A 23908-nucleotide genomic window follows, 5' to 3' on the forward strand; every position below is an offset into this window, starting at 1 on the left:
TGGCAAGTAACACAGAATACTTATGGTTCAGGCGCCTGGGGTGGCTCAGTTGGTTAAGCGACTGCCTTCGGCTCAGGTCATGATCCTGGAGTCCCGGGATCGAGTCCCGCATCGGGCTCCCCGCTCAGCGGGGAGTCTGCTTCTCCCTCTGACCCTCCCCCCTCTCATGTACTCTATCTCTCATTCTCTCTCTCTCAAATAAATAGATAAAATCTTTAAAAAAAAAAAAAGAATACTTATGGTTCACTAGAACCCTCAGTTTGTTTCTCAGAGTCCATAGTCTCTTATGGTGCATGTCTCCCTCCGATTTCCAGGGGATGGGGGTGGGGGAATGGGTTAGCCTGGTGATGGGTATTAAAGAGGGCCCGTATTGAATCGAGCATTGGGTGTTATACACAAACAATGAATCATGGAACACTACATCAAAAACTAATGATGTATGGTGATTAACATAACATAATAAAAAAATTAAAAAAAAAAAAACATGTGGCTCACTTAGTGTTAAGGCCACATCCAGGTTATGTGATGCTCATCTGTCTTTGAGAACTCAGAAACTGTGGAATCAATCATAGATGTAACTTAGTACTAGAAGAGGAATTAAAAGTCACCATTTGTTTTCCTTGTTCTGGTGTAAATTCTCATTTCAGTTTTCTTTGCAATGATGGTCTCGTGAACTAAATTTTTTTTTCTTTTTTCTTTTTTATTTAAATTCAGTTAGCCAACATATAGTACATCATTCTCATGAACTAAATTATATTTCTCTCTACATGTCTTTTATATACTTAATATACTAATATTTTTAGTGACAAAATTTAAATATGACTAAGCCTTGTAATGTAAGAAAATAATAGATGATTTCTATTAGATTTCAGTTTGGCAGGTTAGAATTCTTAACAAAAATGTTAATGTAATCAGTAACTTTATTTTTTAATCAAATTTAACTTGGTGAATTCCACATCATATATTAATGAAGGACTTATTTTTTCTAACTAAAATTAGTGCAGGGGCATTTCGTGGAGTTAAGAACTATTTTGTTATTAGGGTTAATTTTTAAAATAGACAATCAGGTGAGCAATAGCAAGTTTGGGAAAATTTTTTTTTTCTGCTGATGGTTAGGAATCCATACTTTGCTTTTTATTGCATATTATAAAGCAAAGCAGTGTTTTTATTGAAGAATTTTTATTGTATTTTGTCATAATATTTGCAGTATGAGAACTGAATTTTCCATCTTCATCTTTTTTTTAACAAATATTGTTTTTTTTCTTTTTTTTCTTTTCAAGATTTTATTTATTTATTTGAGAGAGAGAGAATGAGAGATAGAGAGCATGAAAGGGAAGAGGGTCAGAGGGAAAAGCAGACTCCCCGCTGAGCAGGGAGCCCGATGCGGGACTCGATCCCGGGACTCCAGGATCATGACCTGAGCCGAAGGCAGTCGCTTAACCAACTGAGCCACCCAGGCGCCCTCCATCTTCATCTTGATAAATATATAGTAATGATTTTTTATGTCTCCACACTGAGGAATAAAATATAAAATGAGTATTTTATTTGTGGTAAGCATATCTTTTTTTTTCTAACTGCTCATGATGTTTTAGACATTTTAAAGTATATTTTTGCCATTTGATTATTTATGGTAGATAAGGATCGGAAAATCCAAATGTTTTGCTTTTTCCCTAAAACTTGTATAAAAAAATAAAAGTTTTCTATTCAGTATTTAGCGATTATACATGTCATTGCTCTCCTTCCTTTAGCAAAATATATAAAATATCAACATTTCTTGACCAGAAAAAGTGTAAGACTTCAGCATTTTTACAATAGAAAACAATCAGCTATTTATAATACAGATGAATATGCCCAACAATTTCAACTGGCTACTGAACCAAAAAATAACTAGTTTTGCCAGAGAAGGGAATACATCTTTTGTTAGACTCCTTGGGCAGATGTTTTTTTGAGGGACAGATATAAATTTTCATTAAAAAGCATCTCTTTCATAACTACCATATGTGTCCCTTTGTGACAGGCTTATTTCACTTAGCACAATGTCCTTGAGGTTCATCCATGTTGTGGCATATGATAGGGTTTTCTTTGTACAGCTGAGTAATATTTCACTGTATGTATGTACTCCATTCTCACTTTTAATAAGTCTGTTGAGCTGGAGATGAAATCTTACAAGCACACCCGTGGTCTTCCGGGTGATGGAAAAATACTGTTATCTCCAGATTTTTTATTATATAAACCTATCCACAAAACATGCGTGAGCAAATCCTCAGTATGTATGTATGTATTTATTTATAAATACATGTACTCTTGGTGATCCAGATATTAAACACTGACAGATTTTCTTCTTCCCCTTACCACCCCCCTCCCATTTCTGCTCCCCTTGTCCCACCCCCTTTCTTGTTCCTTCCTCCACTCCACCTCTCCTCTCTTCTTTTCCTTCTCCCATTCTTACCCTGTTTCTCTTTTCTTCCTTCTCCCCACTTCTCCTTATTAAAAAATCTAAGTAGTAGTTGTAATATTTTCTTTCCGTATTCTAGTGAATCACTGTGAACACCAACTATCTTGGAAACTACTTGCTCTGTGATTTGGAGACAAATCACTACTTTCTACTAAGATAGTCGTCATTTCATTTTTATAGGTACTTATGAAGCAGGTACAAGGTACTACTGTGCCCTACCAATCCTTGAGAGCCCGTCTTTCTAAAATTGGAAAATTTCACCTGTCAGACATTTTTTTTGCATTAATTTTATTCTTTGAAGATTAAGAAGTACCTTAAATGTATTACTTCTTGAATCTGTTTTGGTCTTTTCCTTTTAAGAATCTTTGAAGTTTCCTTGTAAAGTCATGTTTTACATAAAATTTTGAGAATTTGTTTTTTTATATAATTTGTGTTGGCCTATATTTGTACTTCTCAAACTTTTTGCCTCAAGCGGTTGCTAGAGGAGAGTGAATATATATACCTCTTAGGAAATCTCTTATGCTGAATTATCTTGCCAAAAACAAGAAATAGATGCAGGATCTATTTTATCTTGAACTTACATGACTTTTATCTTCTCCATATCTTTGTTTCTTTCCAATAAAATATTTTAAATCATCATTTAAATTACTTTCTTCCTCCCACCCCCTAAATTTTGGAGCTAAACTTGAAGGTCCAGGACAATGTCCTCTCTGAAGTTTCATGTATTCTGTGGCACACTCATGAATAGTCTTGTGATAAGTGTGCCTTAGATTGAGAAGCAGAGAATGAAATCATTCTGCTGGTTACTTTGAGGTCACTTTTTAAAAGAAATAACAGTTAAGTCTAGGTTTAGAATATTAATTTTGTTTGATTTAAAATGATAAACTTGGGGCACCTGTGTGGCTCAGTCGGTTAAGCTCCTGCCTTCAGCTTAGGTCATGATCTCGGGATCTTGGGATCAAGCCCCGTGTCAGACTCCCCGCTCAGTGGGGAGTCTGCTTCTTCCTCTCCCTCTGCCCCCCCCACTCAGGCTCACTTGTGCTTTCTCTCAAATAAATTCTTTTTAAAAAAATAAAAATTATAAACTCAAAAAGTGTTCACTTGTTTTGATTTTAATCAAAACAATATATGTACATGGTAATAAATCCAGTAGTCCGGAAGAATTTATGATAAAAAGCAACATTGTCTTTCTTACTCCTCTGTACCTCTTCTGCCCATTCTTTAGATGTGGCCTCTTAACCATTTCTCCATTTCTGTTTTGGTTCTTTAGGAAGTCACGTCCATAGTTCCAGGAAGTCACTGCAGAATGTACTAGGAGTGAGGATAGAAGTTCTTAAAATGGAGGGAAAGTCCACTATCTTGACTTTAAAAGTACTTCTTAAAAGTACTTTGTATGAATCCAAAGCAGCTAAGAAATTTGTGTTAGTGAGTGATTCTGTCTTTTCTTACCCGTGGGTATGTTGGTTTTTCTTTACCCACTTCCTAGCTTTTCTATGTTCCTTATAATTTCTAAGCTCTGTATCCAAGTTCCTTTTCAATTCTCTCTAATACTGGTTTTTTCCTTCTATTACTAGTAAAGTAGCCATTTACCCCCTTAGTAATGCAACACTAGAGTCAGTTTTTATCCAAAGAGTGACAGAGGTTCTTGATATTTGATTATTAGCATTTTCAAAAATCAGCAGTTGAGCCCTCAGCCACTGTGCAGTCTCTATTGGTCCTTCATGACTATGCTAACCCACTGTGATTTAAACATAAAATTGTCTTAAGTCTTGCTGTAATTTATGGTAAAAGAAGAAGCACCTACACTAATGAGAAGCTACAGGTTATTTCTTGTTTGCTGGGAGGCATCACTCAGGTCCTTTTATTTATAGCATTTCAAGTAATAGAACATTCAGTACTGTGAAACTGTTTGCCATTTTTTTCTTTGCTCATCAAAAGTATTTTAATAAGTAGTTTTATATTTTTGGTATTGAGTCTGTAATTTTAAACATTTACCCCAGTGTGGTAACTTTTCTTATTTTCATGTCAGTGTCTGGGTTCATTGACTATACTTGTAAATTTTTCTCTTTTTAAAAAATCTTCTTAGGTTTTTGGTTTAAAAACTCTGATTTTTTTTAATCATATAACTTTTGGCAAAAATGTATTCATTTAGTGTTTGTAAGTTTTGTTTTTCCAGAGATCCTTTAAGCTCCCATGTTCATATGCCTTCTAATCTAAAAACAAAAAAAACAAAATAGTAATGTTAAAGTCAAATGATTGATTGATTTTAAACCACAGCATTAATTTTTGAAAGGTAAAAAGTACCTTTATATTCTAAATTTTTTACTTGATCAGAATTTGATAGAATCAGTTTAAGTTTTAGAATGAATATGAATGTATGCATATTAGAAACATGATTGTTGACTATCAGTTGCTTTTAAAAACAGAAAAAAAATTGGGGTACCTGAGTGACTCAGTTAGTTAAGCATCTGACTCTTGGTTTTGGCTCAGGTCGTGTTTTCAGGGTCTTGAGATCAGCCCCACATCAGGCTCCTGCTCAGTGTGGAGTCTGCTTCTTCCTCTCCCTCTGCCCCCCTCCCACTTGTGCATGTGCTCTCTCTCAAATAAATAAATCTTTAAAAAAAGGCAGAAATTTAACACATTTAATCTGAAAGTTCCTTTTAAAATCATTTGGGAGTTATGTAATAATCATACCACGTCTAAGCAATGTTTTAGAATTTTATCCATTTTAATTTCCTTTTTTTCTGAAATCACTAAATCACTGTTAAACTCAGCTTGGCTGTAGCTTGATATAATGCATGAGCATGCTGTTTATGCAAGCTGAGTAGCTTCAAACAATAAAACAAAATTATATTACAGGATACATATTTTCATTCCTTTGAAAGGTAAGTCAGTTCTCACTGGAACCATTGAAGGAGAATATTGGTGTGCCTTATTGCGGAGTAGTTTGCTTGTCAATTAGACATAGGCTTCTGTTTGGGACAGCCTTGGTTCTGTACTGGTGACTTGCATCTTGTGACTTAATATTTGTTATTTATATATTTGTGTAACTTGTTTTTCTTTCCTGAGGCCCTTAATACTCTAAAGTAAAATGCTAAGAGAATACTAACCACTAAGTGTTTTAAAAGTTAAAACAACAAAGATTGCATTTTCTCTCTCTTTATTATTCCACTGACCAGAAAATTCCATGTGCAAGCCATTTCCAGAAGTCTGAGTCATTTTAATTCAGTTGTTACATATTTGAATTTTTTATTTATTTTCAGTGAAAACATTCAGTTTTGTATGTAGATAAAAGGTCAAGGGATTACTAAAGAACCTCATAAGTTGAGTTGTTGCCTTCAGTTAACATTGACATCCCATGATACTCTTTGTTTTCCATGGTATTCTTCAAAGTAAAGGGATGTAGATAATTTGCTTTCATGATCTTAGCTCAGTTGTGGACTCATTTATAGGCAGGTATTATATCCTTTTACCCACATAACAATCAGAGATGCGGGATAAGTTGAGATAAAAGTAAAGATTGCGTTTTACAGTGATTTTTGTCTCACTTCTACTCATTTTTTTAAAACCTTACTATAGTAGTAATGATCTCAGTTTTGTGTTTGTGCTTATTTGTAACCTTAAATCTTATGTAAAGATAGGTGAAATTAGTACAATGGAAATAGTACTTACTTTAATAATACTTTTTTGTTTTCATTAGTTTCTTCGCTTGTGGAAGAAGGAGAGAAACAGAACAAACGTTTTAGGCCATCAAAAATTTCTTGCAGAGATTCTGCCCCACCGACCTCTTCCTCATCAGTAATCAACCAGGAGTCACTGACAGTCCAAGAGAAGTTCATTCCACCAGAGCTCAGTATCTGGGACTATTTCATAGCCAAGGTAATAAAAGTGCCACCTAGAACAACACTTTGAATAGTGTTGCAATGAAATGGAAATGAAAATGTTTAAAATAAGTGGATTGTTGCTGCTTCCAAGTATTTTCCCACTCTGGTGTAGAAAGATTTCATTTTGTCAGGCTGCATAACAAAACAAAACAAAACAAAAAAACCTCAAAAATATTTGGCCTTTTCCATCCGGTTTTTAAGGCAGTCCTTTGATAAGTTATGATTTCTGTATTTTAAACAAAATACAGTTCTTAGATAAAAAGATAAATTGGTTAATACCGTAGTGCTAAGGTACTTGATGGTAATTGAGGAATCCAGACTACTAGCAGTCGCAGGGCCGTTGCCGCTTTTGCTCCTTTTTTGTACTGCAGATGGTCCTACATGGTTCTCATATGCACATGTTATAGTTACTGCCATTTAGTGAAGTAACGAGTCCCACAACAACATGGTTCAGAGTTTCCACAGTCTATTAACTGTGAGGAATTACCTCAAGTACGAACTTCCCTGCTGGCTCTTCCATCCACATGTCACTGTGGAAATAGCAGATGCACCTCATGTGCAGTGATCAGTCACAACAGTTCTTTCAGAGTCTGTTGGCGATTGATCATTTAGGACCCGTTACTCAGTTTGTATACAGACAGCAAAGTGTCAAACTCAAGTGACATTTTACAAAACAGGATAATGGGAAAAGGGAATTGGCTCACAAAAGTGGAAGTGCTACCAAACAGTGACAAGTGGTAGCAGTGTAAGTGACATTCAGATCGAATGTAAGCAGTATGTCAGCTAATAGAATTTAAATAAAAAATGAAAAAAAAAATGTAAACAAAGTTTATGGAAAAATAGCTCACATTGGGGCTACTGACATTGCTGTCAGATTCTGGATGTGCAACCAGAGGACTTAGTGAGGGCTAACTTGTCAACAAAGGTGAGGAAAGTGTAACACAGGGATGAGGATGTTGTAGGGATAGTGAAATTGGCAAAAAAAAACCCACTTCACATTAAAGGAACTCTGGCTAATATTTCACAGCATTGAAAGTATGAAGAATAAAATATTAGAAGTTGATACAAACTTAGAAACAAGTATGGTGGTTTGCCAAGGATTAGAAAAGATGCTTGCTTTGTATCCTAAATTACGAGTTAGAAGAAGGCAAGCACTATTCCAAGTACTCTTGATGAATTTTTTACAAAGAAATAAAACACTTGATCAGGTGCCTGGGTGGCTCAGTCCTTAAGCGTCTGCCTTCGGCTCAGCAGGGAGCCTGCTTCTCCCTCTGCCTTTCCCTCTGCCTCTCACTTGTTCTCTCTCTCTCTCTCAAATAAATAAATAAAATCTTTAAAAAAAAAAACATTTGAATTCTCAATATTTCTAATATTTTAATTATAGTGTGCTAAATAAATATGATTTTTACTGTTTTTTCATTTCCCTATACATTTATTGCCAACCATAAGAGTTTTAATGTTTTGAAAAATATTTTTCCTAGTCTCAGAATATTTGTAGTTTTTCCTTTGTTTATTAAGATAGCTTCACAATGGTTTCAGCTTGCTTGGTCGTTTTCATGTTCCTATGCTACTATGCAAAGCAAAAATGGCCTGTATGTGTCTTCTGCTTCTCCTGTGATCAGCCACGTCCCTCACATTCTCAACTTCTGCATGTTCTTTTTATTTTCTTCTATTTGATAGCTAAGTATTTTCTGCTGACAACAATCCTTTAGACATGTTAAGCAGTAGCTTAATTTTTTTTTTTTTTTTTGTATTTTTCTCGGGGTAAAGACAGGTATTTGTCTCTCCTTGTTCTTCATTGCCTTTTGCAGAGTTATTCATTTATTCAACAAATGTTTATTGAGCCCCTTACTGATATGGGAATATCTTTATGTCATCTTCATTTTGGAAACACAGTTTTAAATGATAGAGGATCCATGATGAGGAAGGCTTTCTTTAGATCTCTTGTTCCTGGATCTTGTTAAATTTCTGGCTGGTCTGCCTTTGTCCCAATTCATATCACAGCCTCAGGCTAGTTGAGAGGTTAGCTTTTTCTAGTTGGTACTGAGATCTCTGTTGTTTTTGATGGTGCCACTGAGCCTGGAATTTTTAATCAAGTCATCCACCTCTGGCCAGGCAGCAGAGTTCTTCCTGCTCACGGACTGCCCGAGCGGCGTGGTAGGGTAGCAGCGGCCCCACCAAAATGCCATGTTCTCACTGTTTCTCCAGGGATTCCAGTCAATTTTTCTTGAATAAATGCTTCTCTGTGTGTCGTATGCATTGATCAATTTCCAGTGTCTTTAAATGGGTCTTTTTTACAACTTTGTGCAGTTTTACTGTTGCTTTCTGGTGAGAGAACTTAGGAGCTTCTCTCTCAGCTCTTTCAAAAGTTCTCCTATCCCTGCTATGTGTCTTTACTGGGCTTCCCTACACTGAAGATTTATAACTTCAGATTTCCCATATCACCTCTTCCATCTTTGCTCTTAACTATAAGGTATTAAAACTCTTACCATCCTGTCATGAAGCTCTAACTACATTTGTTCCCATCATATTCATTCCTCCTGTTAATAAGGACGAAGGGTCCTTCCTATCGGAGACTTCAGTTCTGTTCTGAATCCCAACTGTGCTTTTCTTCTCTACTTTTGACTCTCTGTTGACTGCTTCCCATCAGGACAAAAGTGTGCTCTGCTGTCTCTCATTCCAAAGCCTGCTTTGATCCCAAAACTTTTTCCAGCTATTACTCCATTTCTCTGCTTCCTGTTATCATTCAGCTTTTTAAAACTATACACACATTTTTTTTTCCCTGTTCTCTTAGGTTCCTTTCATAGTTAGCCACTGTGTGACTTCTGACACAGCTACCCCACTGAAGCTGCTGTTGAGATTCAAAGGGGCATCACATATAACTGAAACTTCATCATCATCTCATTTGAACTCTTAGCAATATTCAACACATGCGACCATTTCCTCCTTGAAAATACTTTTTTGTCTTGTTCTCTTAATGCCATTCTCCTCTAGTTTTTTTTTTTCCCTAATCTTACTATTTATCTTTCATAGTCTCTTTTCTTTATTCTTCCTTTTCCACTTGACCTGTGAATCTTGATCTTCAAATCTGGGTTTTTGATATTTATTTTGTCCAACACCTCCCTTTTATAACCAAAGTTCTCTCGTACTAGTAAATGGCATCTTCATCCTAATGGTTTCTTAAGCCAGAAACCAAAAATAGTCTTTTTCCTCTCTGTCCCTTGCTCTCCAAACTTATCAGCATATCTGTCAGTGCTTCCCCAAAATATACTGTCAGTATGTTATTTCTCTCCCTCTTCATCACTAACACATAAATCCATGTTGTTGGAAACCTGTCTCTGTGCTCTGCAGCCAAAATATAACACGAAGACAGAGTGTGGGGATAAAGAAGAACAATAGTTTTATTGCTTTGCCAGGCAAAGGAGGCTATGGCTGGCCAGTGCTTTCAAAATTGCAGACTCGCCTGAGGTAAAAGGGTGCAGGAGTTTTAGAGGAAAATACAGGATCTGGGCGGTTTAGATAGGAATCTGGTATGAGCTTCCAGCTCTTCATCATGTCTTCAAGGTGCTGTCCGACTAGCGCTGGCCATCTGAGTCTCTTGACTGAGTATACTTTGAGGTCAGCGAGATGTCCACATTGATACTGAGTTCCCGGAACAAAGGATTCTACAGAAAAACAAGTCAAGGGTGGGGGGGCTTCAAGAATGAGGAAGAGAAAAAGCTGTTCCATTTAAAGTCAAGCCTTGCTGAAGCATGAGTGTGTCCATCTGAATTTCCATCCATCTTTATGTTTCTGTAGCAGTTTCATCCAGACTGTCAACTCTTGCCTTACTTAGTTACTCATTTCTAGTCTTGCCATTTGAGTTTTTCTCTCATAAGAGAGTGGACATAGTCATACTCTTAAGATGTAAATCTCAATACCTGTCCTCCACTTAAAACTCACTAGTGGCTTTCCATTACCCTCTTTACTGTGACCGACAAAGACCCTACCACACCTGTCTCCTGCCACTGTCTTCAGTGTTCATCCCAACACTTAGCCTCCTGCGATACTGGGCTTCAGCCACACCTGACTTTCCATACCACACTCTTTCCCATATTAACGCCTTCCCAGCTATGATTTCCACTGCCTAAGATGCTTTTCTTCCCTCTCGTTCTGTGGCTTACTTCTTGTCCTTTCAGTCTCAAGTGCCGCTTTACCGAGAGGCCTCTTTCACGATCCGCTTTTGTCAGTTCTTGTTAATGCTCTCAATCCCATCTGTCCTCTTCTGTATGGCCCAACTAAATACAGTTTGTGTTTAGTTTTCTGTTATTTGCCTGTTTTTTTCCACGAAAATGTAAGCTCTCTGAGTGCAGTGACTGTGTTTATGTCTTAAAAATAGACATAAACTATTTTTTTAGTTTGGAGCCCCCCAGATGGCTAAGCATCTGACTCTTGAGCTCAGGTCTTGATCTCAAGGTTGTCAGTTCAAGCCCCAGGTTGGGCTCCAGACTGGGTGTGGAGCCTACTTAAAAGAAAATATGGCAAGTATACTTTTTGACACATTGATACTTGATAAATTTTTTGTTGAATGGCTGCATTAATAAGAGAATTGGGTAAAGTGAGGTTGAAGGCATAGAATGTCAAAAAAGAAGCAGCCAAATACTGGTTACTTTACTTTTTTTTACATTGAAGTATCTGAAAATGGGATAAATTGCTAATATTAGACTCTGTAATTGAATGTTTTAAATCAGCGAATTGCATGATAAATTCTGTAACTTTTTTATTTTAGCCTTTTCTACCCCCTTCCCAAAGTAGAGCAGAATATGATTCAGAGGAGAGTCTGGAAAGTGATGACGATGATGATGATGTTTTAGCATCAGATTTCCATCTCCAAGAACATTCTAATTCAAATTCATATAGGTATGGAATATTTAATTTTAAGCTTCTTTTTAAAAATTCATCGTGGCTTGGGGCGCCTGGGTGGCTCAGTCGGTTAAGCATCTGCCTTCAGCTCAGGTCATGATCTCAGGGTCCTGGGATCGAGCCCCGCATCGGGCTCCCTGCTCAGTGGAGAGTCTGCTTCTCCCTCTCCCTCTGCCTGCCACTCTCCCTGCTTGTGCTCTCTCTCTCTGTCAAATAAGTAAATAAAATCTTTAAAAACAAAATTCATCTTGGTTTATATACATATTTTTGAAAATAACACGTATGAAATTGGTAGCTTGTTGAATTATAGCACACATTATAACTCAGATTTCTTTAGATGAAATTGTTAAATTCCTTTCTTTAAGAATAATTACACAGTTAGTTTTTTATTATCCGTGAATCGGTTCTCACAAATGCTGTCTACTTTTCCTTGCCTTTGCTCCCTGAGATAAACAAACTCCACTGTTTTAGTCTAGAAAACATAATATCTTTTCAGTATAATAGTAATACTCTAAGATCAGTATAATACTAATACTCTAAGTCAATGATTACTGTCTTAAAAATGGCTTCCACATATTATAAAAATCATAAATATTCAAAATGTTCACCCTCAGCCCCAGTGCTGCTTTATCCTTATGTATGAGTAACAGGATATTATCTTGTCCTTTTGATACGTTGTATATCTCTGAAAGGTGTATATATTTTATTGAAACATTGTATGTTAATGATATGATAGAAAAATAGAAATTTTCCACAAGAAATAAGTAGTATATTAGCGAAAATGAAATAAAAATATTCCTTTATTGAATGGAAAAAATATTTGGAGATTTTTATTTACTGGTATATTGTTGGTTTTTTCCTGTTGACCTAGTTATATATAAATTATTTACATGTCTCAAAAGTCATTCAAACTCTGTAACTTAATAACAGCAAAAACCAAAAACCCAATTAAAAAAGCAGGCAAATGACTTGAATAGATATTTTTCCAAAGAAGATACACAGATGGCCAATAAGTACAAGAAAAGATGCTGTCATTAATCATTAGGGAAATGCAGTTTGAAACCACAATGAGAGATCACTTCACGCCCCTTAGAATGACTACTATCCAAAAACTGGAAGACAACAGTGTTGGCAAGAATGTGGAGAAATTGGAACCCTTGTGCACTGTTGGTGGGAATGTGAAATGGTGCAGCCACTGTGGAAAACATTATGGTAGTGAGGAAATTAAAAATAGAATTACCATATGATCCAGCAATTTCACTTCTGAGTATATACCCAAAAGAATTAAAAGCAGGGTCTTGAAGAGGTATTTGTACAAACCGTGCTCACTTCAGCAGTGCATATGCTAAAAAAAATGGGATCGGTATTTGTAGAAACCATGTTCATAACAGCATAATAGCCAAGGGGTAAAAGCACCAAGTGTCTGTTGACAGATGAATGCATAAACAAAATGTGGCATATTCATGTAATGGAATAGTATCCAATCTAAAAAAAGGATGGAAATTCTGACACATGTTACAAAGTGGATGAACCTTGAGGACATTATGCTAAGTGAAATAACCAGTTCCAAATAGACAAATACCATTGCAGTGGTGAATAATTCCACATACGAGGTGCGTAGAGTAGTCAAGTTCAGAGACAGAAGGTACAATGGTGGTTGCCAGGGGCTAGGAGAAGGGGGAAATGGGGAATTATTGCTTAATGGGGATAGTTCCAGTTTTGCAAGATGAAAAAAGTTCTAGAAATAGATGGTGGTGATGGTTGAATATACTTAATGCCACTGAACTGTACACTTAAAAATAGTTAAGGTGGTAAACTCTATATATACAATTTAAAGTAATAAAAAGCCAATACTCTAAGAAATAAATGTGTTTCACTTTAAAAGAGAAGTTGAAATTTCTTTTTTTAATAAAAAAAAGCAAAACTATATAAAAATGTGAAATTGGAAGTCTCACATTTCTGTCTTCCACCCATTTCTTCTCTGCACCCTCTACGTATACCCATTTTTATTAGTTTCTGTTTTATCCTTCTGTTTGCAAAAATAAGTGTGTTTGTAGGTGTGTAAAATCTTTTTTTCTCTGCTTTCTTACATGGAAGGTAGTAGTTGCATAGTATATATAATGTTCTATAATTTGATTAATACATGCTGGAGTTCACGTCATACTAACACTTCAAGATTCTTCTACATTCTTTTTTTATGGCTTCCTTAATATTCTGTGATTCCAAACCACAGTGTTTCAGCCAGTACTCTCCTGGCAGATAATTGGTTGTTTCTGCTCTTTTGCTCTCATAGGTAAGGCTGACATGAGTAACTGCATGCATATATTGTTTTGTTTTTCTGGAAGTATATCTGCAGAGCAGATTTTTGATAGTGAAATTGTTTGATTCAAGAGTGGTGTACTCTTCTAAAACCCTAAGTGAATTTTTAACAGACCTACTGTTGTTTTATTTTTAGTTGGTCATTGATGCGCTTGGCAATGGTGCAGTTAGTGCTCAACAATTTGAAGACGTTCTATCCCTTTGCAGGTCATGATCTTGCAGGTAATGAATATCTTAACATGATCTAATATTCCCATTGCTTTTGAATTACTGTTCAGCATTTTTTTTTCAAATAGTCAAGAAAAACTTTAGTAACTTCCTCTTGTAGAAGATAGGTTTCTTTTAACCAGACCAGCCATCTGTAAATGTGTCTATCATACTGTTAGGTGCCATTAGGAGGACAATGTCCAAGAAAGCAGGGGATGTGGACCTTACGTGATTGATTGTATTTGAGACTTTATTTATACCTCTAGTGGAGGTGTTGGGGGATTTAATAACAGTAGACACATAGAAAACTAAGCAAATGTCAAAACTTAGTGATTAACTCCAGAGGAAGAAAAGATTGTACAGAAAGAAAGGGGTGTGATAGTATACCACATGGTCCAGCTATGATCTGTGTTTATAAATATAAATAACAAGGTAAACACAGAAACACCAATTTAACCAAAAATTATTATGTGGCTATGTTGGAATGATGGAGAGAGTAGTTTATTCTCATATTCTATAACATAGTAATAAATGAGTACCTCATTTCTAAAATTGAAAAATCCAGAATTCACAGTATAGGCATATTATTTAGATTTTTGGAGGTGAATAGCAAAAATAGCTAAAAGTTGAAAGTGGAGTGAGGAATCAGGAGAATGAAAGTATACAGAACTAGAAAGTGCTGAATTTCATGTTAAGTGTTATTTAACTTTTTTTTAACTTTTATGTATTTTCATTTTCTAAGCAAATTTTAGTTACATACCACATAGAAATTGGGCTGATGCAAAGATTTAAAGCAATTATTTTTCCTCTCAACATATTTTCATAATATTCAGGTATATTTTTTCATGTGAAATTAAAGCCAAAAGCAGTAATTGATATAGCATTACTTTACATCGTAAGTCATAAATATTATTCCAAGTTGTAATAGTAAAACTGTGATATAATTTCAACTCAGGTTACTCTTTTTTTCTATTGTTCTGGGCCACCTAATTATGTTGAAATAGAGATTTATTACATCTTTTTTTTTTTAAAAATCCTCTGGAGGTCTCTCCCCACTCTCTTGCACATATCCTCTGCCAAAGTGTCTATGTCAGTCATTCTTACAATCGACTGTAGCATTTTACTGAAGAAGACAAAAGTGGGTCATCTTTATTTTCTCTTTTTAGAGCTTCCAGTTAGCTCACCACTTTGTCATGCTGTTCTAAAAACTCTTCAGTGTTGGGAGCAAGTTCTTCTCCGACGACTCGAAATCCATGGTGGGCCGCCTCAAAACTATATTGCAAGTCATACCTCTGAAGAGAGTTTGTCTGCAGGTCCTGCAATTCTCCGCCATAAAGCTTTGCTGGAACCTACAAACACTCCTTTCAAGTAGGTTGTCCTGTGGATACTGTTTTTAAGTCAGAGTTTTACTAAATCAGTATGTTATTAATTAGTACTTTAAAAAAAAATTTAAGGCCTTCTGTGTTTCCTTTGCGGTTCTTGCCTCATATCTGTGTCTTTGTTTGATATATATTGTAGGCTTAGCAAACATTTCCTGCAAAGGTCCAGATAGTAAATATTTTAGGCTTCGTGGGCCCTATAATCCTTGTTTCTGCTATTAAACTGCCATTGTAGAGTGAAAGCAACTATAGACAATGAGTAAACAAATGGACATGGCTGTGATCCAATAAACTTTATTTTCCCCCAAAAATGAAACGCAGGCTGAATTTGACCTGTGGGCCATAGTTTACTTCCACCCACTCTGGAACAGTGCTGTTCAAAATACTTAGTTAGCAAGCTGTTTTATCGTTCATGAGGAGATGAAGCATTTGCACCAAAAGGTAAATGGATGCAGTGCTTTCTTCATCAATAAAGTTTTGCTGCAAAATGTTAACTGAATTTATAATAAACAGTGTACTTAGTGGTTTAGTGACGTAGTTGATTTACATTATTTCACAAGTTCTTTAGTGAGCATCAGTAACAGAGTCCATGGACCCTTTGAGTAGCTCTGCTTCTAGATCTCTTCTAGGAGAGATCTATTTTTGGTAGATACTATGTTTCTAGGGGTCGCAAACTGCAGCCCTGACAGCACATCCACCCATCCTCCTGCAGTGTAAATAAAGTTTTATTGGATCACAGCCATACCCTTTCATTTTAATATTTCCTCTGGGTGCTTTCCTATCAGTGACTGAGTTGAGTGGTTTAAAGACAGCCCACAAAGCCTAAAATATTTACTATCTGGTTTTTTAAGAAAAAATTTGCAGACTGCTACCCTCAGTGATATGGTCTGATTCTGGTTAATTTATTATTATAAACGTTCATAGAGCACCAAGGAAATGTGGCCAAGTTAATCAGAAATCTTCAAAGTGTATAATTAAATATCCTGTCTCTGTAGATCCAAACACCATCTGGCACTGTCTGTGAAGAGACTTTGGCAGTACTTGGTGAAGCAGGAAGAAATTCAGGAAACCTTTATCAGAAATATATTCACAAAGAAAAGATGTCTTAATGAGGTCTGTATAAGTTAAAACCTTTTTACTCTATTATTACTGAAGTCTTTTGTATTATGTAACCATAAAAAACGTTGCATTTTACAGACTTTTAAAAAACTCACTTTTATATCATAAACACTTATTATGCAGTTAGTAGATGGAAAAAGGGACTGACAAGGAGAGAGGGTCAGTATTATCCTAAATCAAGTTTTAAAGTAACTAAGATGTATTTAGAACTCTTTTTCCCCCCAAAAAAGATATTGTTTGAGTGAAGATTCTACATCTTGTTTGCTATATTTTGAGTTGTCATGATTGCCTATCTAAGAGGCAAAGTAGAAATTTCCCATGATTTTCATATGATAGTTAAAAGAAGTTTATCTTAGAAGTTTAATTGAAACTAGGTTGGTATACTGAGAAAAAATTTCAAATATGTACATTTTCTTTTTATTCTTTTGATTATGCTTCTTAATGAAATTTTGTAAGCACAATTTATAAGTATACTCTTGTTGATTATACTTTGATACTATCATTATAATGATTATTTTTCTCATTTAGTTCAGTGCTTTAAAAACTTCGATTTTGATGATAATGGGGAACTTGCACCTGAATGTAAATTAACATATTACTTCTTTTTTTGTGACAGTATTGCTATTAAAAAATATCAGGTAAACTCAGTAGTGGACTTAGTGATGGTACTAATTCCTTATGTCCTCATGGACTAGTAACAAAGTTTCAAGACTGGCAGCTGGTCTGTGGATCACATTTTGAGAAGCATTGAACTAGGCTTCAGGCAAACTTTGCATGGTTTTTGAAGTGGGAGGGAAAACAAGAAGGTATTTCACTTGGAGAAATAAGGAAATGGAATGGCTTCTTTTTCCTAATTTCATTCTTTTTTTTAAAATATTTTTTGAGTACAGTTGACATACAATGTTACATTAGTTTCACTTGTACAACTTAGTGACTCAACAAGTTTATGTATCAGAATGGCTTCTTAATAGACAAGTTAGCAAAAAGCAAGATGGCATATAACCTTAATGAAAAAAAGGAAAGATTACATAGATCTCATTGCCTTTCAGTTTAAACACTGTTTTATAAGAGGCAACTGCATGCACTGTTATTTAGTTTTTGCCAGATTATATATTTGAATGAGCCAAGCCAGGAAACAGACATAATTTTTGTCTAACTTAGAAAACTTCTGACTTATGTACCTTAGTATAACATTGAAAACTAAGCCAACAATAGATAAAATAGATAGAATATAAATGAAGTATTTTTATTTTACCTTATGTAAGATATATGTTAAATATTGAGTGTATGAATTAAACAGTTCAAGAAAATGTTGGGATAAATAAAACTAAAAATGTACTAGATCAGAAACTAATTAATTAGGGTATATTTACTGGTAAGGTAATGTTTATTTTATTTTAAATATATCTTTGCCTAAAATAATGTATAACAAGTTAAAGCATTCTTGACAATAATTTACAAAACCCTGCTACATTATTCTGTATAAAAAGTATGTTTAATTATAAGTATATAAATATTTATATACTGTTATTTCTTTGTTTTTCTGATGTAGCTTATAATATGAATATGAAAGTTGGCATGATAATTTCAAGTACAAAATCATTTATTTATTTATTTTAAAAGATTTTTTTTATTTATTTGACAGAGAGACACAGCGAGAGAGGGAACACAAGCAGGGGGAGTGGGAGAGGGAGAAGCAGGCTTCCTGCCGAGCAGGGAGCCGATGCGGGACTCGATCCCAGGACCCTGGGATCATGACCTGAGCCAAAGGCAGACGCTTAACGACTGAGCCACCCAGGCGCCCCCAAAATCATTTTTTAAAAAACAAGGCCATATTTGATTAATATAGGTGTAAAAATGAAAACATTTCTCTACTGCTGTTGTAGTCATTGTATTTGGGAAATTAAATAGTTCTCAAACAAAATAAAAAGCTGTTACACCACTAGATTGTCTAGCGGAATCATAAGGTAAGAGAGTAGCCTGAGCAAGCCAGAATGCATAAGGAAGGATAGCAGGTAAATGAGTATAAGTCACCTTTTTAATTCCTTTGCTATTTTATTTTTAGTTTTCTTAGGAGTTGTGATACCTTAAGAAAATTTTGAAGTTATTTTTGCGTTGTTATTTTAATCAAAAGCATGCTTATGGACGTTGGACTAAAAGCTTTATAATTATCAGTAAGCTGAGTATCTTATCTGAATTTTATCTGCAAAATGAGTATAATATCCCTTAATCTGCAATGTTCTGACCAGTAGATCTAACTTACTTAAAACCTGACATGATTAATGGTAGTTACTAGAAATTAATTTTTACCACTTTATTTTATTCTTTTTTAAAAATTTATTTTTTGTTTTTTATTGTTTTATTCTTGATGGTGATATTCCTTTTTTTTGGTAAAGATTTTATTTATTTATTTGACAGAGAGACACAGCTAGGGAGGGAACACAAGCAGGGGGGAGTGGGAGAGGGAGAAGCAGGCTTCCCGCTGAGCAGGGAGCCCGATGCGGGGCTGGATCCCAGGACCCTGGGATCATGACCTGAGCCGAAGGCAGACGCTTAGTGACTGAGGCACCCAGGCGCCCCTTGATGGTGATGTTCTTAAAAATAGTGATATTTTGATAAAGGGAATATGGAAATGAAAAATTTATATGGTGAATCAGATTGGATGGAATTGAATAGTAACTTCATAGAATTAGTATAATATTATTTAATCTTTACTGGACAGTTGACTAGCTTATTTTTGGTATTAACAAAATTACCTTCCATCTCTTTTTTTTTATAAAATGATGGTTGTACTTAAGTAGCTTGAGTCCAAGTCACTGTGACCTTCCAGGTGTTTAGGAAGTGGGTACTAGACAGGCCCTGTGTTTTGGATGGGAGGATTCTGAGACTGCTGCTGCTTCTTACTCCTTACACGTTGGAAAATGAAATTTTCTCCATCTGATGTTAAAATTTAAAATCCTCGTGTATCCTCAGATCTTTTCTTTTTATATACTGCATTTTTAACATAGAAGGTCTTTCCAGTTTATATTTATTTTGAAATTAAGTACAGATAGCTGCAAATAAACTATATCTGAATGGTTTCCAACCAGAAAAAAATACTTGACAGCTATCATCTTTGTCCCCTACTTAATATTTCTGTTTTCTTTCATTTTCTGCGAACTGAAGGTCTTGAACCACTTCTTTAACAAATGCTAATATCCCCTTTTAAGAAAGATGTGTGCCTTCAAGCAGTTTATTGACTATTTCTGGCTAAAAAAGAGAAAGAATTAGAAACCTAGAATTCTAAATTTTCTAATCAGGAGGTTTTCTGAGGAGTGAGATATCATGATGGAGACCAGGCATAGTAGTATGTATGGAGAAGAACAATTTGACTTTTACTTTTAGGTGAGAGTACTGTGGCACCAGTAGCTCTGAAATTTGTAATATCCAGAACTCTCGGCTCAATTTTGCTTGAATGTCAGCATTTTAAAATAAGTTAAGTTGGTTAAAATTTCTTGGGAGGTGAGATAAAATTTACGGTGGTGGTTAATGAGTTCTGAGGGATTACGTTTTCCCCAGCCCCTCACCATGCACCCCCACACATGCTCCTTTTAAGATGTATGATATTTAAAAAATAATAACTCAGTCCAGTGTTATTTTCTGGTAAATTCGGTTGAAAATATAATTTAAAAAAAATCCCCAGTATTTTGCATGTTATATCTCGTCTTTACTCTTTGTCATGTGGTTATTCTTTCTTGATGAAGTCATTAGAGGACAACTGTGAAACCATCAAAAATTCTATGATGGAGGAGCCAAACATCAATAAGGTACAAAATATCATTCAACTGAATTAGAAATTGCATTCTTTAACAAGAAAAACAAATTGTGTTTTAGTTTTGAACTGGGCTTTGTTTCCAAAGCAATTAAATTATTGTTCCCTCAAAGTACTAGGTTTCAACAACTTAAATATGCAATCATAAAAATGGTTTATGTTTTGTTAATAAGAGAATGCAGTTTTAAAGGGAGTTGAATGTAACCTGTTTTGGCTACAGATTTTTCTGAGTAAATACAACTGAAGTTCTTAATAAAATGTAATTACAGTAGCCATTATAGAATTATAGTCGTATTGTTCTATTTTTGCAAGTGTTACTTTTGAAGTTAACATTTTCTCCTGTGATGTTAATTCCTTAAAATATATCAAATACTGTTATGTAACATTGTACATACGTTACATAACATGTACATAATATGTACATGTTACAACATGTGCACCTGTATAAGTACATGTTATGTAATTATTTTTCTGGTAGGAATAGCATATAGCAAATTGCCTTGTGTGTAGCAATTTCTCCTAACACTTGAGATGAAGAGCAAAAATTATAGGAATTTGTATAATCATGAAATACCTCCCAAATGTTCTATGATCATACATTCAAATATGATTTTTATTAAGTTGATATTTAACTAATCTGTTTCTTATTCCGATTTTAAGTTTCTCTCAACAAAGTAATTTTTAGGGGAAAAATTTCTCAGAAGATTTTTTTAAGGCTACTAATTCCCACTGTTAATTCTTTCTCAAAGAAAACCTTTTGGTAAAAATAGGAAAAATAATTCTATACAATTAATAAAAAAGACTGATTAGCTGTCAAGTGTGTATTATAACTCAGACTTTGGCAGAATACGTTTATGCAGTTCATACTTTGGAAGTGTCTACCAGCCTTTGGGAGTTTTGAAAGAATATAGTTGAAACTTTTTATCAGTTAACAGTAATTCCTTGCCTAAGTTAATTACTAGTCTGTACATTATCATGAATTCTCATCCAAAGATTTTTCTTTTCACACTATTTATAAGATGTTAATAATCAGAATGTGGTATTTCTATAGTAATCACAGTACTTTAAAAGATAGTCATTCTGTTTGGTGAGTTAACATCATAACTATTTTTGGTCAGAATTTTCCAAGGGTCTGCTACAATTTGTTTTAAACAGGTTTATTAGGTATACCTGAGTTAAAACAACTGCACATATTTATTTAAGTATAGTTTGACTGGTCTTGGCATATGTATACCCTGGTTAAGCCATCACCACACTTGAGAAAACGAATATACATATATATATAATATATATATTATATATAATCTCCCTCTTCCTCCTTTCCTCCCACCTCTGCCCTCTTGTTCTACAGGTAGCTACCAGTCTACTTCCTCATGTTATAGATTAGTTTGCATTTTCTAGTATTTTATGTAAATGGAATCATATAATATGTCCTTTTTTTCCCCCTAGCATAATTATTTTGAGATTCCTCCATATTGGGTATTTCAGTAATTCATTGCTTTTTATCGCTGAGGTGTATTCATTGTATCACTGCACCATAATTTGTTTATTTTTGTACCTGTTAGTGAACACTTGAGCTCTTCCCATTTCAGAACTATTTCAAATAAGAATGCTCAGAATAGTCATACACAAGTTTCTGTGTATGGGCATGGGCTTTCATTTGTCTTGTGCAAATGCTTAGGAGTGGAATGGCCAGATTACAGTGTAGGTGTGTGGTTAACTTTTTAAGAAACTCAAGTGTTTTCCAAGGTGGTGGTACCATTTTACACCCCCAGCAGCAATGCATGGAATCTCAGTTGCTTTACCTTCTCACCAATACCTGGCATGCTCAGCCTTTTTATTTTAGCCATTCCAGTAGGTGTGTAGTGGTTTTAATTTGCATTGAGCATCTTCTCATGTGCTTGTTTATCATTCGTATAACTTTTTGGTTGAAGTCTTGAAATGTGTCTTTCTTTGGGTTGTTTTCTTAATAGAGTTTTAACAGTTCTTTATAAATATAAGTCATAGCTGATTGGCTATTGGCTGTTCTACTCTATTGCATGTCTTTTTATTTCCTTTACAATTTGTTTTAAACTGAGTTTTTTTTTTTTTTTAACGACTTTATTTATTTGACAGAGACACAGCAAGAGAGGGAACACAAGCAGGGGGAGTGGGAGAGGGAGAAACAGGCTTCCCGCTGAGCAGGGAGCCTGATGTGGGGCTCGATTCCCATGACCTTGAGCCGAAGGCAGACTCTTAACTTCTAAGCCACGAGACGCCCTAAACGGAGAAGTTTTTAATGGATCAGTTGGATCTCATCAAAATTTGTTCTGTGTATGGACATCCTTTTTGGTGTCATATCTAAGAAATCTTTGCCTAACCTAAAAGTCACAAAGATTTTCTCCTGCTTTGCTCTAGTTTTAATTTTACAATTGGTGAAGATTACTTCCATCACTGCAACTTTCCAGTGAAAAAGAAATCTGGGGTGCCTGGGTGGCTCAGTCGATAAGCGTCTGCCTTCGGCTCAGCTCATGATCCCAGGGTCCTGGGATCGAGCCCTGCATCGGCCTTCCTGCTCACCAGAAAGCCTGCTTCTCCTTCTGCCACTCCCCTGTTTGTGTTCCTGCTCTTGCTGTTTCTCTCTCTGTCAAATAAATAAATAAAATCCTTAAAAAAAAAAAAAAAAAAAGAAAAAGAAATCTAAAGCTCTGCCCTACAAAGAAATCACAACACAAAGGCATTGTTTAAATCCTACAAAAAAAATTTTGGAGTCATTTTTTTATATGGCACAAAGTATGGATTGCAGGTATTTTTTTTTAATCTTTGTATCAGTTAATCACCACTGTTTTCTGAAAAGATTATCTTTTCCTCCACTAGATTGCCTTTTCCTCCTTTTAAAAAACGAATTGACATATATGGGTCATGGATTCTGTTTTGGACCATTGATTTATTTATCTTTATACTAATCTCCCGCTCTTACTGCACTGACTAGAACTTCCAGTCCAATATTGATTCAGAAGTGGTAAAAGCAGACATTCTTATTTTGTTCCTGTTCATTAAGTATGCTGTTATCTATAGGGTTGTTTTAGATACCCTTTATAAGGTTGAGGAAGATTTTCTGTTCCTAGCTTGTTTAGAATTTTCAATCAGTAATAGATGTTGGATTTTGTCGCGTGTTTTTGTTTTTTGTTTTTTGGGTTTTTGTTTTTTTGTTGTTTTTTTTGCTACTATTGAGATGTTCATATGGTTCTTATTTTATTCTGTTAATACAGCTAAATAATTTGGTTGACGAATTAGTTTAAGTTAAACTAACCTTTCATTCTCTGATTAAGCTTGCTTTGGTAGTGATGTGTTTGTTATATTTTTTATGTATTGGTAGATCTGTTAAAAATTTTGTTAAGAATTTTTGCATTTATGTTAATAAGGAATATTGGTTAATGGTTTTCTTAATGTTTTGTGGTTCTTTTTTGGTTTTAAACTGAAACTGGACTCAGAAATGAGTTGGGAAATATTCTCTTTAATTTTTTAGAAAAATTTGTGTAGAATTAGTATTATTTCTTAAGTGTTTGGTGGAATTCATGAGAGAAATCGTCTGGGCTTTTTTATCTACAAATTCAGTTTCTTCAACAGATACAGGGCAAAATCAGGGTATTTATTTCTTCTTGAGTGAACATTAGTAGTCCATGTCTTTAAATAAATTTGTCTGTCTGGGGTGCCTGGGTGACTCAGTTGGTTAAGTGTCCAACTCTTAATTTTGGCTCAAGTCATGATCCCGGGGTGCTGAGATCAAGCCCTGCATCAGCCTCTGTGCCGGGCATAGATCCTGGTTGGGATTCTCTCTCCCTCTGCCCCT

General features: G+C 35.0%; 1 protein-coding gene across 3 annotated transcripts in view; it reads left to right on the plus strand.

Moving 5' to 3' along the window:
- Positions 1–23908, plus strand: part of DMXL1 (Dmx like 1) — a 134796-nt gene that overhangs the window by 72884 nt on the left and 38004 nt on the right. For 2 of the 3 annotated variants that reach the window (XM_027604872.2, XM_027604873.2), the window contains exons 29-34: positions 6156–6334; positions 11108–11238; positions 13697–13782; positions 14934–15135; positions 16142–16259; positions 20009–20071. In XM_027604872.2, coding sequence (XP_027460673.2) covers positions 6156–6334; positions 11108–11238; positions 13697–13782; positions 14934–15135; positions 16142–16259; positions 20009–20071 — 779 coding nt within the window. The remainder of the gene's footprint in view (positions 1–6155; positions 6335–11107; positions 11239–13696; positions 13783–14933; positions 15136–16141; positions 16260–20008; positions 20072–23908) is intronic. The other variant, XM_027604874.2, reaches the window with a different exon arrangement.

This window comes from Zalophus californianus, chromosome 5, assembly GCF_009762305.2.
Source record: "Zalophus californianus isolate mZalCal1 chromosome 5, mZalCal1.pri.v2, whole genome shotgun sequence".
NCBI lineage: Eukaryota > Metazoa > Chordata > Mammalia > Carnivora > Otariidae > Zalophus > Zalophus californianus.